We start from the raw sequence: 19,261 nt of genomic DNA, 5'->3' as shown, positions 1-19,261 counted from the left end.
TGATTTTGGTGCCCGACCAAGGTGTGTTTTTTTTTTTTTTTTTTTTTTTTTTTTTTGGTACGGGGATCAAACTCGTGTCTTTGTGCTTGCCAGGCAGGAGTGAGGTAGGAGTGGAACCACTGATCTAAATCCCTGGCCCTGTATACATTTTTTTGGCAGATTATTTAAATGTTAAAATCCAGTATGTCCAAGTAAGTTTTCTTGTTTAATAATTATAAGCTATTGTGGGACCTGGTTTTTTTGTTTTTTTTTTTTTAATTCTTATTTTCAGTAGTATATGTTTATGGTTCATAATGATTGCATTCCTTGTGGGGAGTTTACATGTACATAAACTATCTTAACATCTTAATTCTTTTTATATCTCCTTCCCCTCCCTCCCTCTCCCTTTATCCCCCCTCTTTTCCTTCCCTCTCCCTTCCTGCAGCTCTTGATACCCTTCTCATTTCAGACTTATCTTCCTGCTTCCTATTATCTAACTTTTATTTTGTTATTTATTTATATTTTGGGTTTCTTATATAAGAGAAACTGGGATATTTTGTGGGGCTTTTTTGTAGCTTCTTAGATAACTTTAGACAGGCTGCAATTCAGGGTCACATACTTACCCAATTTTTATCTTTCTTTAAAGTTTTGTTTTCTTCCTGGATCTTGCATCTTTTCTTCTTCACGCAATGTATTTATAACTTTCTCCCTAGGGATTAACATGCCACGTGCATTTGCTGAGTAACCCTTGAGTCTCCAGTGCTTCTCAACATGTTTCCTTGATTTGGAAAGTTTGTATTACACTTCAGAGCATGCTCAGTGTGTTCTTGAACTGTCCTAATCTCTAGAATGGTGGGTTTTGTGGGTTTTTTTTTAATACTTGTTTTGCTGGAGTTTCATATCTGACTTGCCTGGGCATTTTCCCTAAAGTATGTGATTCCTTGACAAATGCTAAGAAGAACCCTCTCCAGGAATTCTACTTGAAAAGGAAAGAGCCACTCCTCCCCCTTCTCTCTGTCGCATTCTAAATTGACCCAGTGGTCTCTCTCTGCTGTTACTATAACTCAATTTTTTGGCGTTTCAAAAGCCATTTTTTATTTCTTTAGAATATATGTACGTGCAATGATAAGAGAACTTTTATAAAGCAGATAGGTTAAAATTTTTTTGTTTCCTTCATTTTGTCAGGAAGAAGATACTAAAGGGAATAGAGCTTCCCTGTATTAGGGCCCTGGTGGCAGACCTATGGCATGCATGCTGCAGTGTGCTGTTTGTCACCATTGAAAGTTCTAAACGGTTCCCCATCACTGCACTAGAACCTTGGAAGAAACATAGACTTGAGGGGCACTGCTCCATGGCATGACGTACCTGAGGCCACCCCGTGACACCCTTTGCTTGCCTCCCTGGACAGTAAGGGTCAGCACCAGTGCAGCCCCTCTTCCACGAGGAGCTGAGGTTTCAGTAGCTCACAGCTCTCTTTGGACTGGGATGTGGAGGGTTGATGAAGAACTTGTAAATTTCCCCTAAAGACCGAGTCATGGAGGACATGGGGAAGCCACAGTTAGGGTTATGTGTTCCCAGTCATAGTGGCTGCTCTGTGTGGCTGTGAACAGTCCAGGGTTGCTGTCTGCAGGGATTGCCAAAAGTGAGGTGGCATGTATTATTTCATAAATACAGTTCTCTTCCTATCAGAATTCTCAGAACTGTTGGAAAATGTTGGCAAATTCATTTTCAAAGATGGCTGTACGCTAGTTATAGTAGATTGCCACACAAGGCTTTTATTACTAATTACAGAGTTGTTTTGCCTAAGATAAAAAAAACTTAAAGCAAAGGGAGCAAAAGTGAAAACTTAATGTCTAATAGAAGCGTTTTGCTACTTGTATGCGAAAGCATGGTAAGTTTTAATCAGTTTCTATTGTGAGTTTTGGTAGCTGTTCTGGCGAGGTTAAAGAATTTTTTCTGCCTCTGACTTTGTTTTGCTTTACAGGACTACAAAGCTAATGAAGACCCAGCATTATTCCAGTCAGTCAAGACCAAGAGAGGCCCTTTGGGACCCAACTGGAAGGTACTGAATGTTGACCTTTCTGACAAGCAGAGTCTGGGCAACAGAACACTTGACAGGTCCTGAGTCTTGAAGAGCTGGTGGCGTTTAAATGAAAAATAGAAATGGCACCAAAAAATGGTTTTATTTGTGATAAGGACTTAAAGCCAGTTGCAGTTGGTCAGCAAGTCTGGACTGTATTAACAAACAGAATAGAGCCAGACTGTCACTTTCAGCATACTGCTATTCTGATAACTCTTAAAAGAGTCGAGTGATTTAGTCCTTGGGGATAGTAACATTCTCTTTTGAGACTTAAAGCAGAAGAAAAATCCATGTTAAATGAATGTTTATAGTTTAAAATTGTCTTAGTGAAAACTGAACAAATTCCATTCACTGAAGCTCATATTCTTGGCCTTTTGATAGTTAACGTTTTAGAAAGCAGGACACCAGAGAACACTTTCTGTGGCGAGTAGTTGTTTTTTAGTAGAGTGCACCTTTGCTTTATTCATGCAAGTAAAAAAAAAAAAAAAGCAGTGGCCTGGTGTAGTGTGAATTGCTATAGAAATATAATGCATTTGAAAGACATCCACTATACTAAATGACTATACTAAATGCCTTTTTTTTTTTTATACTATACTAAATGACAAACCCTTACAGAAAGCTTTTAAGTGTGGATGGTAAGTTATTTAGCGCTAATTTGGCAAGAGAGGAGGACCATAGAAACCCAAACCTGCCCTGAGCGATTTTCCACCCACAAGGTTTTCTTGGTAACCAATCTGTTCAGGTGGGAGCCCATCACAGGGCATTGATAAATAAAGTCTAGGAGCTAGTTGCTTGCAAATAGAGAGGTTTACTATAACACCCCACAGATAATTCATTGAGTGGTTCTCCATTGTTGTCAGACTTCAGCTAAAGGGAAGAAAAAGTCTTTGTTTTATAAGAAATGATTCATGATTTATTTTGTTGTTTTTGTTTGTTTGTTGTTGTTTGTTACCAGGGATTGAACCTTGCTCTTGGCAAGGCAGGCGGAAACACCACTGAGCTACATCCCTGGCCCAATTCATGATTTATTTTCTTTTCATATTTGTTTTCTGAGTAGAGTTCAATTCACAGTTCTTCCAACTTAATCACCAAGACTAGAAATTTAACACCCAGAAAGTGATATATGTCACTTATAAATTAAGGATCAGACTTGGTATACATGATCTAAATTTACTCTAAGGGATTTACAGAATGTTTCCACCCTTTCCCAGATTTCTGGTGGTAGACTCTTGACTCGAGTCAGAGGAGATTTAATGCTGGCTTTCTAAATAGCAGTGCTGTGCTAAGCAGCAGGTGGGTTGGGACTCCTCCAAGGTTGCCATCACTCCCAAAGGGGCATCTCCTTCCAGGGGCACTAACTGTCTGGTGGTGATGCTACAAGAAATGTTTAGAATTCTAGAGGGGTTTTTTTGTGGGGGGGGTAATGTGAATTTATCATTTTGCCAGTGGTAGAAGAGCACTCTTTTTTTTTTTTTCCAGGCCTGGGATTGAACCAAAGTTACCCTGACGGCTATGCAAACACTGAGCTACATTTTAAACAACCCCCCCCACACACACACACACTTTTTATAAGACAGGGCCTCTCTGTGTAGTTCAGGCTGGCCTTGAACTCTTAGCAATCCTCCTGCCTCAGCCTTCTGAGTCCGGGATTATAGGTGTGTGCCGCCACGCCTGGCTTCTATTTTTAATTTTATTTTGAGACATGGGCTTGCTAAGTTGCCTAGGCTGCCCTCGAATTTGCAGTCTTCTTGCTTCATTCCCACCCTTTTTTCCCTTCTCTGTCAGATAATAACTTAGTATTACTCGGGTGGGATGCTGTCCCACAGTGATATCTTTCTGCTGCTGTGCTTTTGATTGTTCACTTCAGCAAAATAATGATGGATTCGGGTACTTTTGTAAATTGAGTTACTAACTGAATTTTAGTGAATCACCGTGAACTCAGAAGTAACTTGGATAATCAAGCATACCCACTTAAATGATCCATTTATTGCTGTGAAGGGAAATAAAGAATAAGAGAGATGATTGTTGCTGAGAGTACAGTGTGGCAGTCCACTCCTGAAGACTTCAGCTTCACAGCATCTTCTTGTGTTCAGCAGGCCCTCTTGTTTGTAACTGTCTTTATCATGGTACTGAGGGAAGAGTAATAGTTGGAGAAAAGGTATGTGGTAATTAGGCCAAGAAGGAACATGGAATTCTGCTCTGGACCCACTCCCAGGGGGATGTACAGAAAATCGCTCGTGTGTAAGTGGTGGCTGGCTAGGTGTAGGTCATTTGTGGCGAGCCTGTGAAACACTTGCTGCAGTAAGCTGTTGGTTATCATTTAAAACTCTGAAAGGTTGTCCATCACTGGTGTGACTGTACGGCCTCTTCATCAGTAAGGCCTTCTGTGAGTCGTCCCACTTAGGTGCTTCAACAGAACACTACTGCCTTACCTGTGTACTTCCAAAAAAATTCAAAACTAGTGCCAGTCCCTTGGTCTTTTTGTTTTCTTATTGTTTCAACCCAGGCTCTCCTGTGTGTTAAGCATGCACTTAACTACTGAGCAGCGCTCCCAGTCCCTATGGTCTCTGAAACATTTCCTTATCCCGTGGAGGTGTCTTCCTTCCCAGTTACTGCACTATTTGTGGGCTGTGTTCACTAGAGTAGATGGGGAAAAGAAACTTCCTTGGTGCCAGCTACTGTACAGGGTTACATTTAATCTTCCCAGTCGTCCTGTGGGGCAGGTGCAGCTGCTTTGCTTTATTTGTGAGAATTGTGTCTTTGGAAACAGGCAGGGGTTGTAGGAGAAGCTGCATGGTACCTGCTGTTTCAGGAGCACCAGATCCAGTGCTACTCAGAGGTAGGTGAGATGTGGTCATGTAGCAATTTGACTCTTCAGCTCGTGCCTGGCAACTCACCGGTCTACTTTTCACACTATGTTGCATCATTGCAGTTGTATGAACCTCTGCAACTTTTAACTCTGAGGTCATTTCCACATCTCTGAAAGGAACATTGGTATCTACCTCAGGAAGTAGTTGTGAGGATTAAATGAAATAAAAGTAAGTTCCCATTGCAGAAGTGCTTAGTAAACATTTTCTTAGCATTATTAATCATACTTTTGTCTTTGAAAATAAACTGCTGCCCTCATCATGTCTTGGAGTGGATGAGATCTGTGATTATGCCACCCTGTTTGTGACAGTAATTTTTTATCTCCGTGTACTGTGTAGCAGTCCCTCTGATTCTAGCATCTGGGCACTGTTACAGATGTCCTGTGTCACTTGTCCTTATCCCTTGTAGCTGTATGTGTGTGTCTAATGAGTGCCTAACATAGACAGTCATACAGTTTAGAGAGCCTTGTCCAGCAAAGGATGGTGGGGCTGGAAATAAATGGTTTCCTTTTTTCTATAGTGGTTAAGAGTATACACTTAGCTTGCTTGTGTGCTGTCTGTCTGTCTGTCTGTCTTTCTTTCCCTCTGCTCCCTCCTCCGCCCCCTCTCCTGTGACATGATACATATATTTTGTTTTTCCTTTTTTTAAACTGCAGGCTCAGCTGCAGGCTTGATTAGATGATGTTCATTTTTCTTCTGAAAAAAAGAACTTTAAAAATCTGATCCCATGAGTCACATTTTGTTACTTAGGCTTCAACACTTGATCAAGTGACTCTGTATAGTGATATGAGAGCGATTTATAACCTGATTAAGATTTTTGCTTCAAGGCAGAATTGAGGGTTTCTGATGGGTGTGAATGTCTGGCTTTTCTGTAGTACCATGTATACGTGTGTGCATGCATGTACACATGTACACGTTTTTATTTGCTTAATGTTTAGGGGGCTTTATGTGTATGTTGCAGCACTGACATAGCTACCTTGTCTGCTTATGAATTCAAAACATTCACACGTGGATTCTCTTTTAGCGTTCCAGTTTGCCTTCTCTGATCTGGGCGTGTTTTTTTTTTTTTTTTTTCCCCCTTGCCCTATTGGGGATTGAACCCAGAGCTTCTCACTGAGCTACATCCCCAGACATTTTTAGGTTTTATTTTTCAGGATTTTACTGAATTGCCAAGTTCCCAGGCTGGGCTTGAACTTATGATTCTCCTGCCTCAGCCTCCCAGAGTGCTGGGGTTACATGTGTGCACACCACACCCAGCTCTGTGGTTCTTATATTGACACCTTGAGAACCAGTGGCCCAGGCAACACTCTGTATTGGGCTACTAAGCCAGTGTTCATTCTATTCATTGTTTTTTTTTTTTTTTTTTTCCCCCCTGGTACTGGGGATCAAACTCAGGACCTTATGCCTGTGAGGCAGGTTCCACTGAACTAAATCCCTGGCCCTTGAGAAGTTGTCATTTTAACAAATTGAAACATTACCTTTGAAGATTATGGTGCCATTTTAATCCTATTGCAAGCCCTTCTTTTTTTCTCCATTTAAGCCAGATATTGCAGGAAGACTTAAGCTTCTGTGTCTACACATGTATGATACCATCTGTCCCTTACAGTGTTCAGCAAGCCTTAGAAATCTTAGCCAGTCCTCTAAACCTTGAATTAAAAGGGAATTGGGTCAAATAAAGAGGTTGATTTAGAAATTACGGTGATTTTATATTATCTTTACATAGTGTCCTCTTTTTAATGATAAAGACACATCCTATTTGTCCTGTTAGCTTCGTACAAACATAGCGCTAGCAGCTGGAGCCCACCCTTTCAGTCTCTCATGGTCTTTGCTTGTTCAGTCACAGTTGTGTCCTCTAGACTAGAGAGGGTAGCCACTTTTTGAGTTACAGAGACACTCATTTGTTTCCTGCCATGGTACCAAGAGTTCCTTCTCTTTCTACTCCACATCTGTGAAAAGATGGTGATAGCCTTGGTTTTCAGAGGATTAAGATAAAGAAACTGCTAGATTGTGGGCGAGGGGTAGGAAGAGTGGAAGTAGGCCCTGAGGAAGAAGTTGAAATCCAGCCATGGAAAGCTCTTTTGAGATAGAGATTGGCAGGAAAGAGACCCAGAAACTCAAGTGGCTCATGAGAAGCGTCCTTTCCTGGTAGCTGTCCTACCAGGATGACTGATGGTCCTCTCTTGTCCTAGTCTGGGCATGTCTGTGAGGCCTGGGGAGTATGTGGAAGGCATTTGAAAATGTGCTCCCTCCTAGAATCTCATCTTTGAAACCTTACAGTAGGTTACATAAAAAGGCTTCATAATTACTTTCTGGCTAGGTCACATTTTTGGATTATGTATAATAAAGCATACCTGAAAATATGGCTAGGTTTTTCTTGTTTGTTTTTTGAGTTTTTCGGTGACTTGAGTTTTGTTCATTTTTTTAAAATACTCATTTAGCACTTAACTACGTATTAATTGTACTTTTGCATCGTCCTACAGAAGACACGAAATAAGTCATTTTGTGTCTTTGGAGAAGATAAGTGCCCTAAGAGACATGATTAGCTCTGGCCTTATTGTGGCTGTGGAATATCTCTGTTCCCAAGGCAGAGCTGTAGAATTCAGCAGGGATGACTGAAATGTCTCGCCTGGGTTCCGGAAGTGACCTTGACAGAGTAGGCCTCTTGCAGAGTTCCTGACACTGTATGTTTTCTTCGTGAGTTCCATTTGAGTGTGAAGTTGTGGTTCCACTTGTACATTGTTACATCTGTGGTAAATGAACAAACATGAAGCACACGTCATAGTTGTGATTAGTAAAATGGATGTGAACTCCACCAAATTAAGTTGTGAAAAACATGAAAAATCTGACTGCTTATCCTTTCATGGGCAGGGACTGGCCTGTCTGAATTTCATTTTGCCTGTTTGTATAAAGTTGGTTTAACCTGTGGTTAGTTGACCCTTTGAACTTTATCTCACGTTTACTTCTTTCAGCATGTCTGATTTGCACAAGCAGGTGGGACTTTCCCACCTCTGAACTTCTCTAGAGTCTTACAGCTACTCTGCTTTTGGCACTTGGTGCGTCTTGAGCCTGATTGGTAGCTTATATATTCACTCTGTCTTCCTTTTCCCACCCCTATCTTCTGAATTTAAACCAGAGGTTTTGTCTTCCTCACCCTGATAAGTGGTTGTGCCTAGTACATAGAGATGTGTGCTCATAGCCAGTGCTCAGTATTTGCTGGATTAAACCGAATTACTGTAAACAAAAATCAATTATCCACTATAGGCCTGTCCAAACAGCCACTGAAGTAAATAGCTGGCTAAATAAACTTGGGAGAATGGCTGTGAGTTGGAGAATGGGCTTTCATTTGAAATTTCAGAACACATACTTCACATATATTCTGTACTCTTACATTGATATTTTCTGGTGCACCCACAGGTTTTATTTTTAACTTTCTTAATGAAATCTGTGTTGGAAACGTACCTTACAGAATCAGTCACTGGATTTGAGCACTCAAATTGTCTACAATTGAAAAATTAATATTTAGAGTGTGAACCTTACAGAAACTACTTTGTCTTTGCAGAGTATTAACTCAAGTTAAATGTAACATACACTATACAGGTTCGTCACATGTTTTTCAGTCAGAAAAAGAGTATGTCAAGCTGACATGTTTTATGAGACTGTAAGAGCACTACATTTTTATAAAACCAGTTTCCAGAATTCCATTGGATTTTTTAAATTTTTCTTTTACATTTCTAAATATATTTGTTTGTCACAGATTCAAGAAATTAGTTCTTATGAATAACATAAGCCAGTTGCTTACCATTTAGTTAAAACACTACATTTGTTTAGTTATGTTGTAGGTCTCTAGTATACATTACTCCCCTGTAGGCCTCATCCACATACCTTGGTGTAACCTAATATGCATTGTTAAATTAAAAACATGATTTGAGTTTGGGAGCTTCATTTATAGTTAGTAACATGAAATGTAAGGAATTCAGTGAATATACAAACTATTTAAATACAAATGTGGAAGCATTTCACAACTAACTAGTGCTTGCTGTATTGCAGCTGACTTTAAATTACACAGAAGTCATATAATCTGAGTTCTTCTGTTAGCCCAGAAGTCTCTTGTAGAACTTTCGATTGCCCCTTTTTTAACCAACCAATCTTTACCTTCTTAAAATTGTCCTTTTAAACTTGCAAGTCTATATGTAACTAATTTATTAGCAAAATAGTTTTGTTTGCTCTTAGATTAACTGGTTGGGAGCAGATTTTGGCTGTACTTTTTGTTGTTGTTATTTTTTGTTTTCAAATGGAATCTCACTGTTTTCCCCAGAATGGTCTCAGATTCCTGGGCTTAGATGATTCTCCTGCTTCAGCCTCATCAGTAGTTGGGACTGTAGACATATTCCACACCTGGCTTGTTTTGTTTGGGGGGGGGGTGTGTGTGCGTGTGTGTGTGTGTTGCAATGAAGAGGGAAAAATCAGAAAAACAAAATTATATTATTTAAGGCCAAAGAGGCAGCTATGCCTTACCTTAGGCTGTAAGCCTCTGGAGGACTAGGCACACACACAGGAACTTCTTGGTTTCTGTAGAGTACTAAATATTTATTCCTTTGAGATTTTTTTCACATTTTGAAAGTTACACATTTATTCACAAGAATGTTTTGGATAATCTTGAGTTAATCACATTTTAGTTTGCATATGTACCTTGTGATTTAAGAAAAATGCCTGGACTAAAGTTGTCTAGTAAAAATCCTAATTCAGATTTTAGCTTTATTTTGTTCAGCTTTGATTTATTGAATGTCAAAAAAATTTTTTTAGATTGTTTGTAGTCAGAGAATTAAGATTTGAAATAGTGCCCAGTTTAGGGGAAAGCAAATGTTTGTCCCAAAATACGTGGCTAAGGGCCAAAATGTTTTTATAGTCATTTTTTATAAAGCATTAGGTTCCTTGTACCCTTGGTAATAAAATACGTGAGTTTGAAAATAAGGAATTATATCCAAACAAAAACAAAAATTACTTATATTTCCACCATTTAATTACTACTATTTGGTAAAGTTTCTGATTCCTCTAGTTTATTTTGTTATAAAATATTTGTACCATATAGAGATACCTATATTTGAATCCCCAAATATTCTTTCAGAGATGGTTTTTCATGGCTATACCTATCATAGCTCATTGTTTAAAAGGCCTGTGAAGTATTTCACCACTGTTGAGTTTGGATTGAGGTTAACAAGTATAGGTTTTTGCTAATACAAACAAATATATGGATGGTGTTGCTGTGCCCTTACCTAATGAATAGGATATGTTTCTGAAAGATGAATTAGCAGGTTACAGGTACATGGTTAAGATAGGAGCAGCTTTAGGAATTTTTATTACATAGTATCAAATTTCACCCCAGAAAGATGGTACCAAAAGGATTGTTTAAGGCTCTACTAAACACGGTTAGCACTTTCACAGTTTTCTGTTACATCATCTAGTATGGAGAATTTTAAAGTCTCTTCCTTAATTTAATCACTGGTTTGAAAGCCGTATTTCAAATTAAGATTGACTCCTATATGTCATTTTTAGAATTGGATATGATCTTATATATCATGCACGTGTTAATAATAATAATTGAAAAAATGTAGTTTGTGTGTTTTCAGCTATCTTTTTAGACTATTTGAGATTATGTTTTTGTAAGTCACTGTCTGTGATACTGTGGAGAATAGGTCAGGAAATAAAGGCAGCAGGTATTTACTCCTTTGTTTTTTTTAGTTGGTTTGCAGATTCTTCCCTGAAAGTTTGTTTGTTGTTGTGCTGTTTTTTAGTAAGTATAAATTGGATGGAAAACAAAAAGCAGATTGAGAATGAGTGTGCATTTTAGATATGGTGAGATAGTTTAGAGAACTGAGTGTTGTTGGCTCATCGCTTAATTTTAAAATAGATTTTTATAAGCCAGTGTTGCCTTATAAATTACCAGAATTAATTGGTTTGAGCAGTTTGCCAGTCAGTATAAAGCATGTGAGAAATGTGGTTAATTGCTGAAGTGATGTGTGCACTCTGCCCTTGGTGCCCAGGTTTGGTAGAGGCGTGTTTGTGTTACATTTATCTTTCTCCTTTAATTAAAATCATGCTTCATTCCTGGTGTTTATAGAATTGTGGGAGAATTCTGGAGTTGGTGTTTTACAGAATCACCTGAGGTTTCTGTGGGGGATGAGGTGCCCAGCCATTCAGGGTTTTAAATGAAGCAGTCTATAGTTAATAGGACCTTTCATTGTTCAGTCTGGAAGGTGTCTTAGGGATAATCATTGGTGTGGTGAGGTACTCAGACATAGAGCAGATTGAACCTGGGTAGTTGGGCCCGGGGAGTATTTTGTTAAGCCAAGGTATGCTGTAGAAGAAAATACAAAATTATAGGAAGTTTTAGGACAAGCCATTGAATACAAAGGCCTTGTGTTTACCATCTGCAGCCTTTCCTCCAGCCAAGCCATGGAGTTGCTAAATTCACTCACCCCTGCTCTTTTAAGGTTTTGCTTCAGTGGAGGATGAAGAGACCTGATAGAATGTAGGCTTCTTCTCACATGTAGCCTCAGAGTCAAGGTCCAGAGAAGTTAGGGATTCTGCCCAGGTTTCGGAGAAGCAGTCTGCGTGACAGGAATTGCAGCCCAGGTCTTCAACTTCTAGTTGAGTGCTCCTGCTTGGCAAGTAAATTTCACAATTTAATTGCTATATTCTATAGATACTCAAATTGTGTTGCTTAGGAGTGTGTTCAGGAGCACTCATTGGATTAGAAAGTACCATAGCATTGGCTCATTGCTTATTGAAAGAAATGATCTTTGAAAGATCAACCTTGTCATTTCAGTAAAGCTGGACTCTTAGAAGGCAGATGTGCGTATGGAGGTGGTGGTTCTCTTCCACGCACAGGAGCCCAGTTTAGTGCCAGGCCCTGCCAGTCATGGAAAGAGTGGGGTAGAAGTTAGTGTATGATTTTTAACCCAGGACCACAGCATCCACAATAGAAGGGTGGTCCCTGTGAAAGAGATTATTGGCACCAAGAGCAACAATGATATTTTATCATTATGTTTATACATAATTAATGTTCTCTATGAGCTATTTTTATGTTCCTTGACAATACCCAGCACATGTTGAGGTGTAAATGACGCCCACCTAATACTTACTGTATTCAGTTTACTCCATAAATTATGGGATGATGTGTGTGTTTAAGTACACACACACACACACACACACTAAATTTTCATGTTGGAACTCTGTCTAATGGGGGTGGGGCTCATGGGAAAAAAAAAAAAAGCTAAGCCTTCCACAGTCTTCTTTTGTTGTAGAACTTACCTGCAGAAGGACAGTATGCAGTGATATTTTCATTTAAAGGCTTGCTGGTATTACTTCATTGCTTGTGTCTCTAGTCTGGGTTATTATTTGGAAGTTGAAATGTTATTTCGGAACAGATATCCTAAGAAAAGTTGATCAGTCAGGCAGGACTCTATGGAACTTTTGGTCCTGTTAATGATAGATTTTTTTTGATACTGCATATCCCTAAATTCACTGAAAACCCAGATGTCATAGCCAGTTGAGGAAAATGTAGTCTGATGCTGCATAAATGAGCAATAATCTTGAGGTTTTAGAGTAAGACCCAGAAATTCAAGCTGGGAATGGAGGACCCAGAAATTCAAGCTAGGAATGGAGGTCTGCATCTGTAATCCTGGCACTCTTTGAGGCTGAGGCAAGAAGATTGCAAGTTCAGACCCGGCCTGGTCAACTTGGTGACTTAGTGAGGCTCTACTAAAAACAACAAAGATCTGTAGCTCAATGCAGAGGCCCTGGATTCAGTCCTCAGTACCACAAACTCATCATTTTTTTGAATTTGTGTGCCTGAATGGAGAGGCTCTTTCTTCAGACACAACTTACAGAAAGTGGGATGTGCTTGTTGAAGCTGGTGGAGTGACAGTGACGTGTAGTGTGTAGAGTGTGACTGATGGTGATGTCCTGGACTTGACGTAAGGAGCTAGGAGTAGTGATAGAAAAAGGAAGCGCCCTTGTGCAAGATTTTGTCTACCCTTAGTCTATAGTCTTACAGACAGATCCTCATAGTATTTGAGACTTTGTACTTTTATAGGGCAGCTTGGTTATAATTGCATGTAGATTCAAAGTGCTGAATGGGATTGTTACTAAAGAATATGAAGAGTGAAAACAAAGCCCTTGAGTACTTTCAAGTAGTAAGGATCACATACTGCTATAGTTATTCCTCAGGACAGTCCGAAGACAATGCAGTTGGGGTGTTAGTTTTTTGTTTGTTTTTGTTTTTTGGTGTCTTATAGGCACACCAACGTTAGGGCTTAGAGCTTACAGAATTGCCATTTTCCCCTACGGTCTGCTCATACATTCTGTCTTTCTCGGATGTAGACCTTCCATGCTAGACTGTGAGCTCCTGCAGGCAGAACTGTGCCTGTGTCTGTTCCCTGCTCCATGTCTGCCCTGGAGATTGGGTTTCCTTGCCTATATAGTCTTGGAAGCAACCTCACTTGCAGTGAAAACATTCATTCCTTCCCGCGAATACACATGCTTGTTATTGCTCTCATGAAATTAGGAGCCACATTCGCAAGTTACACAGAAATCAGTACCACCAGAGGGTACGATTCCCTATGCTGCTTCTATGATGAAAAGTAAACCATTGGAAAAGCTGAAACAGTAGAATAGTGAACACTACTACTCGTGCTTACAGTCTGTGGAACTGTATTTGCCCCCCACCCCTTTCCACACAGATACATATTGTAAATTTGGAGACAAAAGCCTAAACATTTAGAGTAGATTTTTGTACTCTGAACCTTTGGTGACATTTGTCACTCCATTTTCTAATTGTGTCTTTTTGTCAACTTCTAAAAGTAAATCGCAGACGTATTTTGTATTTGCAGTCTCTTCTAAAGCAGATAATCCCACCAGTTCTCTTTTTTAAAAAATATTTTCTCTTGTTTTTTCTGAATAAGACTTGATTTTATTCCCTGACGACACCACTTAAACTATGAGGGGTAAGCATTTGTGGAAATTAAAGTTGTGTGTATAAGATTTGCCTTACATGTTTGGTAATTACAGATATTTTTTACTGCTACACCACTTTTCATTTACCCTTTCTGTTGAAAATACCTCAGTTCAGGGGCCGGCGATTTAGCTCAGTGACACTGCGCCTGCCTCACAAGTGTAAAGTCCTGAGTTCCATCCCTGGTACCAGGGGGAGGGAAAAAAAAAAGCTAGGAAAATTCCTCAGTTCAGCCTTAGTGTCATTGTACTTGATAATATTGGAAGACAAAGAAGACTAAACCTACTGTCATTTTTTTCATTGTTACCACATCCGCAGTGGGAGTATGAGAATGGTGTTAGGAGAACCCTTACATCTTAAAGGCTCAATGTTGATACGATGTGAGTAGAACTTGGTATTTAATAAGAAATCTGAATATTGTCATTTGGGGCAGAACTTTACACCTGTAAACTTGAGAGGTAGGAAGTAACTTGGTTTGTTTGTGGAAGGAAGGTTTGCCCCAGGGAAATGCCGCTGCTTTTGCTGAAATGATTCTAAATTTCCATATGTCTGAATTAAACACACAAGACTCTTAATTTTCTTCATTATGTCTGTGGTGATGTTACACAAGTCATTTTTAATCAATATACATATTTAAGTCACAGTTTCTCCTTTCTGATTTTACTCATCTAGAAGGAGCTGGCAAACAACCCTGACTGTCCTCAAATGTGTGCCTATAAGCTGGTGACCATCAAATTCAAGTGGTGGGGACTGCAAAACAAAGTAGAAAACTTCATCCAGAAGGTAAAATATGTTCACAATGTGGTGATATAAATAATTTTACTTTAAAAATTGAGAGAAGTACTAATGGAAATTTTGTTACTTTTTCCTCCTTTATGAGATGAAAATTATTATTCCTATGTAATTCATTTCTGCTTTATTTTTTAACCCCTAGAAAAAGCAATGACTGATGCTGGAAGAGGTTTTAAGGGGCTTCCTTTGGGGAAGTCCATAGCAGTTTTTTATTCAAGGGTGCTTTCCTGATTACATAGCACTTCTGTAAAGAGCCCTTTTCATGTCCAGTATACCCCCAAGGGGACCTGGTGACAACACTCTATCATGTGGGGTGACTTCTTTACAGGTTCTCACTGAAGATGGGTATACGCTGGAATGAAAGTGATGGGATCTTACTTAGGGTTCACATTCTCATATGTTTTTATGTCTTCTTTATTTAAATGTAAGTAACATAGGCAATCAGATCAAAGAGGAGAGGAGAATTGTAGTTTTGTAGATGGATGTGGTTATGATAGAGTGCTTTCCTAACATGAGAGAATCCCTGCGTTTGATCCTTAGCACCACAGAAACAACAAAAACACACATTGTTAGAAATACGCAAGGGCTGTGGAAAGTTTCCATGGTATTTACTTTTCCTGCAACGTGAATATTTATGCCATTATCATATAAAGAATCCCCCATTCTGTCTCTGATTCCCACAACTAGTTTTGTCTGTGTTTCACTACAACTTTTCTACTTTTCTTTACTGAGAATCGAACTCAGGACCTTGTGCTTGCCTAGGCAGGCACAGTGCTTCTGAACAATAGCCCTGACCCTAACTTTTTTTGCTTTTCTACTGTAGCTACTGTAACAAGTAAAAGAAAAGGACCCTAAAGTGCTGGAAACCTTGATTATTCTTGGGCCTGTTTTCCCTTGGCCCATGGTAGGCACTCTAAATATTGGCTCCATTTCTCTTGGATTATAGTAATAGAATACCATTCCAGTTCTGATAAATAAAAGTCACATGTGTAATTGGTGAAGTCCCTTTTGTTTGTGGAAAATGTTAAGAAGTTGAAGACTGTCCAGAAGTACTCACTGTTTGCTTTTTCTCTTATTGGAAAAATTGAGTACAATTTAAGTAATTTAGAAATTTAAGCCACTGTTTGTATATATGGTTATGCTTATTATAGTGACAGTAACGTGTAGCACAGAAAATTAATGAAATGTGTATGTGTGTGATACATAATTGTTACTTTAGAAGAACATCTTTGTCCCAGAGAACCCGGAGCTATTTTCTTTCAGCCCTTTACTGTGTTCTGCCTCATTCCTTTGAATTGCAGAGAGGTGAAGAATGACGTTAGTTTCATAGCAGAAAAAAATGTAGTTGCCCTTTGCTCGATGACATTTAGAAAAGGTAAAAATAGATTGGGTCCAGCAGAAGTATGTTAGATCAATTTGTGCACACCACAGTGTTTTAGTTTTTACTAGATCATTATACCTTTGCCAAGGGAGATTATTTTCCATTTCATAGACAAAGTTTTCTTTTCATTTTCCGCTATACAATCATAATAGGATGGAAGTTCATATAGGGTGGTCTTTTCAAAAGAAGTATATGTAAGTTTCATGGGTTGAGATATGTAAAATTAATATGTCATCGATCTTAGGTTTTTGCCATCTTTTGCTACTTTTCTTTGTTTTTAAAGCAAGAAAAAAGGATATTTACAAACTTCCACCGCCAGCTTTTTTGTTGGATTGACAAGTGGATTGATCTGACAATGGAAGACATTAGGAGAATGGAAGATGAGACTCAAAAAGAACTAGAAACGGTAAGACTTGCCATTCTATGGGACTTTTCTTATTTTCTCTCTTTCTAAAACTGTATATGCATGGGGAGTATAGGCTTAGAATTAGGAATAATGTGATCAAAAGCTATTCCTTCATCTTTTTATCATCATCAAAATAGTTTTTTAGAGATTAATAATCTTTTCACATGTTCTGATTTCTCTTTTGTTGAGAATTTGTCACCTGTAAAATGTTCAGTGGTTTTGTATCCCTTCTCATACATTAGTTTCCTGAGATTCTACCTGGTTCACAGTTCTTTTAGACTGACTTTACCAGACCAAGGTGCATTAGACTCAGTAAGTCTTAGCTCCCCTCCTGTAGACAGATTAAGGCTAATATTTTCACTGATCCTAGAAATGCCTTCTCCCTTCCCTACCTAACAGTGAATTTTTTTTTTTTTTTTTTTTTTTTTTTTTTCCCTTGTAAATTTTAGGCAGCTTTGGTTGATTCCTTGGCAGAAGCCCAGCACGCCCTTGGCTCCTCCCTGCTGCCAGTGAGCAGGCTCCGCAGCCAGTGGCTGTCTTCCCTCCTTGGCTGCCTCTTGCATGTGTCTGGTTTTGTTTTTGCCCTGGGCCACACTTGTCTGTAGTGAGGCCCTGTAGGGAGAAGAACCCAAAGAACGTCCAGGGTCTGCAAGTGGTTTCCATGCAGGAACCTCTTGTCCTACCAGCAGGCGCAGCTCTGGAAGCCCTGCAGGTGTCTGACAAATGCCCCAGTAAGAGGCAGGCACTCCATTTAAACGCTGGAGAACAGCAGCAAATCAGGTTCTGTGGCCCAGAAGGAAATATGTTCGTCTGGCACATACCATTGTAAAGACTCTGTGTCTAAAATGGCTTACTTTTGGTGATTGCAGTAGGTCTGATTCTAATTAGCTTTATATAAACCTTCTGAGAGGACAAGGGCATATTTTTCTTTATAAGGCAATCAAATGTTTTAACCTTATCTCATACATAAAGTAAACTGTAGGCAGACTCCAACTTATGAATGGATCGTGCCCCCAGTCTTTTTCATTTGATTGTTTGGAATTCAGAACATATTTTCCCTTAAAGACAACATTGTAAATTGGGGTTTGCTTTCTAGACCAGCCAGTAGAAAACCTCCTTGGCCCCAGTTTCTCTTACTAAAGTAAAACTCCAAGTTCTGGATCTTTGGAGCAGATGATAAAATGGCAAGAGTGAAAGGCCCTCCTTCACTCCCTTATTGTTAAGCTGGCCATGGATATTTAGACAGGATTATGATTGCATCCTACCTTTCCATGCCTCTCACCCAGTTCTGTTCCCTCTCTGAGTGGCCAGGTACCCTTCACTGTCACTAAGCATTCACCCCTATCACCATGCTGTCCGGTTTGAATCTCTTTTCTTCTGCCCTCCCTGATTTTGCTCCCTTGAAGCAGCTGATGTTCACCACAGAGAAAAAGTAGCTGCCTCGTTACCCACATTCACACTACGCTCATGGCACACGCTGCCATTTCCAACAAGGATTTACCAGCACCAATAAGAAACAGGAATCAGATTTGTTTTTGTTGATCCAACCCCTCAGAAAGAGCCCTTCTCTTGCCTGTTTTTTTGCCAAAATCTGTCACGTGGAGCATTCACCTTGACTAGTCACCTTGTGTATAGCCTCGTTTTTGTGGAATCTGAGCTCTGCCTTATCCCTCGACTCCTTGGGTAGAACCTGGCTGATGTGTGTTCTTTCCCTGCTCTCGGTGCCTTGTCGAGTTCCCAGTCAGGAGGTTCCTGAGCACACAGTGATCCCAGCGTCAGCACTGCAGGCCCCTACTACACAAACACACATGCAGGTGGTGGCTCTCGCTCCCCACTCCCCCTGGCAGCAGTGAGCCTACAGACTCCGCTCCTTCTTCATGTGAGTTAGTTGTGAGTTGGAACCTGCACTCGAGAAAGTATAAGATGCACAAGGAATTACACAGAATTTAAATCCAATTTATTAGAATATCATTATTGGACCCTCGCAGCTCAAACTGACTAAATTCCTCATGAAGTTGGTATAATTCTGTCTGGGTTTAGGGGCAGGCAAAACAGTTTCATTGGTAAATATGTCAAAAACATTTTACGACATTTCAGTATTGGATGCTGATCATCTTAACATAAGCCCCATTTAAGGCAAGTCATCAGGGAACGCTTTATTCCTCTAGCATTGCTATGGCTTAGAACATCTTTGGATTTGTGAGCGTCTTCAGAATGTGGCCAGGAATACTGTGCTGGAAGCACCCATCTCATGAAGGGGATCTAATGCTTTAACTCCTCTTCCCCAATAGAAACTTCCCCTGGTCTTGAGGTCTTGTTTCTCTACACCTGCTGAAAGAATTTGACTCAGTTGATGCTGAAGCCATTTTAAGAATTGGCTTTCTTGGGCAGCCCACTTTTGGGTCCCCTCCTGTCTCTCAGGAGCTATTCCTATTTCCTATGCCTATTCTCCAATAAATTTTCTTACTCTTTAAAAAAATAAAAAAAAAAAAAAAAAAAAAAAAAAGAATTGACTTTCTCTCAAATGGCTCTGGAAAGAAAGGCCTTGGCCTCTGGAGACGTCGGGCCCAAGAGGAGCATCCCTGCCTGTGGTCCTTTAGAGACCTGCTCGGGTTAGACCCAGCCACTGAACTGATGGATAGCATTATTCCTGTTCTCTGCTGGAACTTCCCCAGGTAGTGGGGCGAGGGGATGTTTATAAATGGTTTCATTGCATTTATTTATTTTCTATTTGATCCTTTTT

The 19,261-nt window shown here is 39.7% G+C and overlaps 1 protein-coding gene across 4 annotated transcripts in view; it reads left to right on the top strand.

Annotated features, from left to right (window-relative positions):
- Pitpnb (phosphatidylinositol transfer protein beta) overlaps positions 1-19,261 on the top strand; it is a 64,049-nt gene that overhangs the window by 42,543 nt on the left and 2,245 nt on the right. For all 4 annotated transcript variants that reach the window (XM_010603705.2, XM_010603706.2, XM_019204489.2 and 1 more), the window contains exons 8-10: positions 1,964-2,041; positions 14,612-14,722; positions 16,396-16,518. In XM_010603705.2, the coding sequence (XP_010602007.1) occupies positions 1,964-2,041; positions 14,612-14,722; positions 16,396-16,518 (312 nt within the window). The remainder of the gene's footprint in view (positions 1-1,963; positions 2,042-14,611; positions 14,723-16,395; positions 16,519-19,261) is intronic.

The sequence above is a fragment of the Fukomys damarensis genome, unplaced genomic scaffold, assembly GCF_012274545.1.
Source record: "Fukomys damarensis isolate Sample0158 unplaced genomic scaffold, DMR_v1.0_HiC HiC_scaffold_12, whole genome shotgun sequence".
Taxonomy (NCBI): Eukaryota; Metazoa; Chordata; class Mammalia; order Rodentia; family Bathyergidae; genus Fukomys; species Fukomys damarensis.
This window is presented reverse-complemented; position numbering and strand designations above follow the sequence as displayed.